Genomic DNA, 7,576 nt, shown 5'->3' with positions numbered 1-7,576 from the left:
CAGTTGGACTTTTGAGTCGTCCTCATGAAGCTATGTTGGAAGTATGAGGCTAGGGTCATTAACCCATTGCGCAGCAGCATCCATGTTGAGTTCGATTTCATCCATTCCTTTAGTTCCTTCATCAAGCAAAATAGCTTCAGTTCTGTCCACATCCCTGTTCTCAGATGCAGAAATTGTCCTTGCTGAAATTTTTGATGGCACGTCATGTTTGCTGCATGGTCAACGCAGATGCTCAGCACTTGCATTTCACTGATCCCAAATTTTTCTAAAATAGCTTTTACTTGACTTTTCACATTGACTTTTCACGTACGAAGAACTGTGACACCCTTCAGTCCAAGATTTTTACCACAGCTTTATCTTTTCCTTCTTTGTAGTACTGAGCATTGATTACAAGGAAATTTCTGTTTCCACAGGTTGCTGCATCCATTTTCAGGTAGCACAATTTTTGCTCCAAAGCTTTGAGCTCTTCGTGACCAGACTCAGCTGTGCTGACAACTAAATGACGAACGGCATCGTGCCCCGTCAAAACGCCAAGCTGCCGACCCATTTCACCTGCAATTTTTTGGAATCCTTTGTTCTTTAGCCTGAAGGCAGTGAGTGGTGTTGAACTCAAGCAAACCATTTCCATCAGCCCTTCACAGAAAGTATTACAAAGGTTACAGTCACCATGGATGACTTCAAATATGAGTCAAGTTTTGTTTGCTCAATTTTGGGTTTCTTTTCAGATGAAGCTCCGCAAAAAATCTTTTCTCCAGGAGTTTTCAAAGAGCTAGATGAACGTCATTTAGCCGTGTCAGCTTTCTGTTTTGCCTCATCTTCTTGGTCCTTTTTTGTAACCAGAGCCGCATAGTTTTCAGGATGGTTACATTTTACATGCCACCAAAGGTTGAAACTTTTCACAGCCCTTGCTTCACTTGTCTTGAAGCTACATGGTTTGAGCTTGCCATTCACTTCCTTTTCCACCTTGCACGTTGCTGAATTCTTCTTTGCTTTTCCCAAAAGCCCAAATTTGGGCTTTTCAAATTCAAAAGTAAAGACATTGTTGAGATCCTTTTCCGTAAATCAGCTATCATGGGGGTCAGATTTGATTTTTTTGTTGAAGTCATGGCCAAATCTTCTTGTGCTGCTACCGCATCCAAATGTTTCTTGTTATGATATTCGAAAAGCAATGAACAAAAGCATTACTTTTTTTATAATGTACTTGCTTGTGGTATCTTAACCACTTACGGTACTTCGAATTTATTTTGGATTTTCTGGACAAAAATGATCGCATTTTCTTTTTACACAAAGTTATTAAAGTATATTAATATTTTAACATGTTTCTTGCAGTTTTAATGAAGTATTTTTAATATACATAATTAATAATTTTTTATTTATAAATTGCAAGTTAGTTTATGAAATTCTGCAGTAAAAATATTTGAAATATTTTCCAAGTTTTTAATTAATATCTCAAAAACGCTTTAATATAGATATATCAATTAAATTTGGTATGTGCCATAGCGTTAGTACATGCTATCGCTGTTCTACAACATTAATTGTTGGGAAGTAACGAGGCTACACATTACAAGGTTGAAAATAAACTTTAACGGGAAAGTGGATTCAAATTGCAAGCACAGTCCTTTTAGGAAAGGGAGCAAATTTTCAGAAATATATGTTTTTGCTTCATCAGCCTGAATAGATTATACAAGAGAGCAAACAACAGGTTCTATCTTGTATGTTTCCAGCCTGATGAAGGAAAAACATATTTCCGAAAATTTGCTCTTTACTAAAAGGACTGTGCTTGCAATTTGAATCCACTTACCCGTTAAAGTTTATTTTCAACGATCATACAACATCATTAAAAAAACGATTTAAACTATAGGCGTCGTGAACTGGGCAGACCGGGCCAATTTTATTTAATATTTTTTAAATCTTCAACTATTTAACAGATATGACTCTGGAATATGATTTAATGCTAAAACATGCATTAAAATGGTACTCTTATCTTGTATAATTAACCGGGTCCGAGAAACCTGTTTAAAAATTTTAATCTGCTTAGATGCTTAAAATGATACAAACAATTTTACTTATTACTTATTTTTCAACTTTGGAACCATAAGTTTTAAATGTAATAATAAATAACCAAAAATTATTAACTTATTATGGAACATAATATTACCGCTCGTAGCCAGGGGCAATCGATGACAAGCCTTCCTTGAAATATGAAATAAAAATGACCGCCAGTTCAGGACACCTATGGTTTAAATAATTTTGGATAATGTAATATGGTAGCACATATGAACGCTAAGACACGGACATTGTTTCATTACTTTATATTAAAGCGTTTGAGATATTAATCAGAAATTAACTTTTCATCACCTCCTTGAAGGGACTGTAGCTCCCTTAGGAAGAATTTTAGGATACATGTTCACAAATGTTTTTTCTTAAAATGACCTAAGGACTCACCCCCCAAAGTTGTGTTGGACATTTTCCAATCACTCTGGATAGATCACAAAAATCACTCCTAATTTATGCAAAAATGTTTACTGTATATTTATATGCCTGCTGCATGCGACTTTTTCAGTAAATTTAAAATTACAAACAACGCTACCAAAAGACTGCTGAACAGATGACATATAAAATAAATCCACCAGAGTGATACAGGAGCATGTACAAATGAAGAAGTGTATCGGTAACGGGAGCCCGTGTGAGAAATGAGCTTAAGTGGTTAATATCTCTTGCAATATCTTAATATATCAATAAACAAACTTTTTTTTGCAATATACCTGTTTGTGATATCTTAAATGTTGCGTCTTACGTCACACTTTTCTGTAATCGCAGCACTCAGCGTGTCTCGTTGATCAACCCTTACAAAAGTAGTATCAAGACATACTAATCTACGCGAGTACATACTTGCCTAACCTTGGCACAAGGGTGGGAGTAGTCTGCAGGGTTCCTGGAGGTCTGATAATTATCTGATTCTTTAATAAAACATATCTCCAAAAAACTTTGAAATTTTGTATCTGTACATTAAAACTTGATTTCGGCCGAAGTGAGAATAACTGTGACATATTACGTAAAGTGGTAAAGTAGATGTTAATATCAATTTTTATACAATCTGAAACTTTTTGGCACCTTTAGGACTTTCTTGCTAAATATCATTAATTTTGGATTGAAAATGAAAAAAAAAAAACCTGGAGCAGTCAAAGCCTTGTTTTTATTAATTAACCCAGATTAAGTGATTAATACCTGGGGGAACAAACAGCTGTGCCTCTCTATCAGTGTTATAGAGAGCGGACAATTTGAGTTTACCATGTAAGCTTTATACAGAGTGAAATGGATTTATTTGGGGTTTGGATCCCATTGGGAGCTGGGTGTCTGTCTGGGTGCTGGAGACAGAAGTACTTGCTAAACTGGTTTCAGTTAAGTCTGCAGTTTTGGGGGCGTGGTTCAGACCCTGGATCTGTGTTGCAACAGACTGGCAGCCCAGAGAAAAGCAGCAAGAAGGACCAATTTTTATGAGAAACAAGATCAGTAGAACAGATCAGCCACCGACTCACTGCTTGCCTCCTCACCCCCCCCCCGAAGTATAAAGCTCCCCCGCTGCCTCACCTGCCCCCCCACCCGCTTCCCCAGCCCCCCACGCTCCCAGTTCACCTCCTCACCCCCCCAGCTCACCTCATCCCCCCCACCCCACCTCCTCGCCCCCCCCCCATCCCCCCGGCTTGCCTCCCTGCCGCCACCAGCTCACCTGCCTGTCCGCTGCCGGCTTGCCTGCTCCCCCCACCGCCAGCTCACCTGCCTGCACGCCGCTGGCCTCTTACCTTCTGCTGCTGCCCCCGCCCCCTGCCGCTGGCTCACTCTCACTCCCCAGCCTGCCACTGGCCTCTTCACCACCCTATCCACCCGCTGGCCAGCCAGCCGTTGGCTTACCCCACCGATTGCCTACTCGCCCCCCGCGGGCTGCACAGTGAGCTCACCTACTCACCCCCCACGGGCCACACAGTGAGGCCACACAGTGAGCCCACACGGGCCACATGTTATGCAAGCCTGATAACTCTCCAGCCCATAACCTCATGTGGGGGTTCAGTTGATGCTCTAATTGCCTTAAGTTTGATTTATTTAGATGTGATCTACAGAAAAGTGTAAAAAGCATTTCAACTCTAGAATGAAGAGCTCCTATATGAAACTCCAACAAGAGTTTAGTTGAAAAAGAAAAGTGTTATTTTTAATAAGACCATCACTAAACAGATCAGGAGGCTGATTTTTATTTGACTTTTGTAGTATGTCCTCTAACAGAGAAAATTTAGATTATGTTGGCTAAAGCATACAGTCTTCAATGCAATGATTACAATGAGAATCACTGACTGTACATGAAAAAACCAACCAACAGCAGCTTAATCATCATCACCTTTAAGTTTCTTGATCTTGTTCTTATGGCGATTGATTTCTTTCTCCAGCCGCTGTATTTCTTTCTTGTGATGATCGATTTCTTCTTCGTGATGTTCCCTCAAAGAGGCCAGCTGTTCCCTCTCCTTGTCCCTGCACAGTGCACATCACCAATTCAGACAAACCAAATTATTTGGGAGTTGGAGATGGACAGCCTACTTAAAGGAAGTCAAAGTAAAACACCCCCCTCCCTCCACAAATGTTTCCTAGGCACAGAATGGTTTCAAAGCTTAAATAGCTAATTGGACCACTTTCATTTCAGGATAACTACAGATAGTGTTTCCATCTAGATAGGAACACAGGTCGCTATAGATTGATTGACACCACTGGACATGAAGGCTACCAGCTACACTGACAATCCCCACCAAGCAGGTATGTTATCCTGGGAGGGTGCCAATCAGGACTGCTCTGCTGTTAACATTTACCAAACCTGACCCTATCGAGCAGCAGTGGCTCAAAGAGAAGAGGCTAGAGTTTACCAGGTCTTACTCCAATTTTATGAAGAGAAATCAGGTTGTAATGGGTGAGAGGGTAGGGTCTGCAACACATGCAGGTCACTACATAAGGTGCTTGGATACTACAAGACAGATCTAACAGAAGGCAATCTCAGTTATGGATTTTTGTTAACATCTAGCAGGATTTGATGTCTCAGCTGGGATATTCCAGTGTCTTTCACCTGCCCCTCATCTCATGGCTGCAGCTGGACTCTTCTCTTATTCTTTAATAGATCACCTATACTAGACCAAATGCAGCATTTAGCCAGAAAGGATTCTCACGGCTAATCAACTGTTGAGTTGACAGGACTATTACTACCTAGGGAATGAATGTAACTGGCTTGAAAAGCCTAGCACTTGACGGCACAGAAGCCAGACCCACGAGGCAGAGCAGCAAGCATGTGACCCCGTTACACGGACAGCTGCTCTGCTCCTGTCCCCAGCCAGGGGAGTCAGGGTGTCCCAAGGTTACAGACAGTAGCAGGGGCAGGACCCAGGGGATGGGGCAGCCATGCTTACCCCTGGTTTAGCTAACCAAGGACCACGTGGGAAAGCGGCAGCAGCAGAGCCAGGAACAGAACCCAGGAGTCCGGGCGGCCCACGGGGCGGAAAAGACTCACCTGAAGTATCGCTCCTCATGGGCCGCCTGCCTCTTCCCAAAGGCCCCTCCGGCCTCACGGATCGAGCCGCCGCCGCCGCCGCCCTTCCCAGCCCCGCTCCCCAGCTCGCCCAGCTGGGGAGAGAGAGAGACATCAGGGAAACCCCAGGCCCTGCCTGCCTCCCCCGGCGCTTTGTCCCCTCCCAGCACCCCCCTCAGCTGCAGGGACACAGTCACGTCAGGGGAGCCCCCCCACCCCCCGGGCCCAGCGCTCCCCACGCGGCTGAGCCGCGGTACCTGGTCGGATCCCGAGCCCGAGCTCCATCCCCGCTGCTGCATCACCAAGGCCCCGCGCAGGCCTCCGCGCAGCCCTGCCGCCGCCATTACCCGCCTGCCCTTGGAGCGGACTAACTCGGGGGCGCTGCGGCCCAGCCTTACAACAGCGCGCGCAGGGGGAGGGGCCGGCGGGGCCAACCAGCGCCGCGCGCTGGCAGGGAGAGTCGCACAACGGCCCGCGACGGAAGGGGCAGGGCGGGGCCGGCTCCGCACCAATCAGTGTCCTGGAGAGTGGGGCGGGGCCGACAAGCCCGGACCCTGGAAGAGCGCGGGTTGCGCGCGCAGGCTGGGGGCTGTGCGGCCTAGAACCCGCGGCCTGTAGCCCTGCTGCTGGCACCACTGGGTGTCCTGGGGCGGGCGGCCTGGGCCATGGCTAGGTGCAAACGTCTGAAGCACGTGAGTCGACGTGTCCCAGCCACGGGCAGTATAGCACCCTTGGACTTAGAGCTGTGTCCCCATGCCTCGTGCAGGGCACCATGGGAAGCCGCTGTCCAGTGCAGTGCGCTCACTGTCTTTTGGGACGTTTTGGCAATGCAGGGGGGCAGAGAGGTGTCCTGCAGGAGTGACTGGGAGCAGCCGCTCAAGTTCTCCTCATACAACTTTCTGCATCCCATAGCATTAGCCATGGCTCATCATTTGCATGCCTTTTTTAAAAAAATCCCTCAAGCTTGCGCATTTCTCACTGTTCACCATCTCTAATAGAGCATGGAACCCAAATAGCTGTGCACTAGTGTCATGAGTGGTGCAGATACAGGCTGAATGATGCTCCAGTATTTACAGAGCTCTAAGAAAAATTGCAGCAGTGGTGGGGACATGATTATTTTGTGGAGGAGAGATTGCTGCTGTGGGATATAGCAAAAGCCAATTCAAGGCATAGGCGCTGACTCTGAGGCTGCTCCGGAGCTGGAGCACCCCCAGGGAAAAATTGGTGGGTGCTCTGCACCCACCGGCAACATCTCCCTGCCCCCTCCCTCCCGAGCGTGCCGCATCCCCGCTCCTCCGCCTACCTCCCAGCGTTTCCCGCCTGGCCGCTGCTGTTTGGCAGCGTTAGCACGCTTGGGGGCGGGGGAGAAGTGGGAACATGGTGCGCTTGGGGGAGGAGGTGGGGAAGAGGCAGGGCCGGGCACTGGGCAGGGATTTGGGGAAGGAGTTGGAATAGGGGCAGGGAGGGGGCGGAGTTGGGGTGGGGACTTTGGTGAAGGGGTTGGAATGGCGGGGAAGAGGTGGGGCTGGGGCAGGGCCTCATGGAAGAGTGGGGCTGAGGGCCGAGAGGGGGGTCGAGCACCCACGGCAAAGAGGGGAAGTCGGCGCCTATGTTTCAAGGTTGTTGGTGCTTGTGGAGCACGGCTTCTGGGCCAGGGAAACAAGTACTGACTGGCAGGGCCGGCTCCAGCGTTTTTGCCACTTGGAAAAAAAAAAAAAGCCGCGATCGGCAGCACTTCGGCGGCAGCTCTACCACCGCCGCTTCGTTCTTCGGCAGGAATTCAGCGGAAGGTCCTTTCCATTGGCCACCTCAGGCACCTGCTTGCTGCGCTGGTGCCTGGAGCCGCCGGCCCTGTTGACTGGTGAGATCGCATTGTAATGCAGGCGTGGGACAACTGTCAGTGGCTGCACTTTCAGATGCAAAAGGTCACATTCCTGGATCTGTGCACCAAGCTCATCCTGGTCCTTTCAGTGCAGGGAGATCAGAAAGAGAGCTGCACTAACAGTGGACAAGTGA

The 7,576-nt window shown here is 47.2% G+C and overlaps 1 protein-coding gene across 1 annotated transcript; it reads right to left on the bottom strand.

The window, feature by feature from the left end:
* Positions 1-4,231: 4,231 nt before the first annotated feature.
* Positions 4,232-5,926, bottom strand: ATP5IF1 (ATP synthase inhibitory factor subunit 1). Its single transcript, XM_065421797.1, has 3 exons — positions 5,818-5,926; positions 5,543-5,655; positions 4,232-4,521 (listed from the first exon to the last, which is right to left on the bottom strand). Exons 1-3 carry the CDS (start codon positions 5,902-5,904, stop codon positions 4,377-4,379), a joined length of 345 nt encoding a protein of 114 aa, XP_065277869.1. The 5' UTR covers positions 5,905-5,926; the 3' UTR covers positions 4,232-4,376.
* Positions 5,927-7,576: the final 1,650 nt, after the last annotated feature.

Source organism: Emys orbicularis, chromosome 23, assembly GCF_028017835.1.
Source record: "Emys orbicularis isolate rEmyOrb1 chromosome 23, rEmyOrb1.hap1, whole genome shotgun sequence".
Classification (NCBI taxonomy): Eukaryota; Metazoa; Chordata; order Testudines; family Emydidae; genus Emys; species Emys orbicularis.
This window is presented reverse-complemented; position numbering and strand designations above follow the sequence as displayed.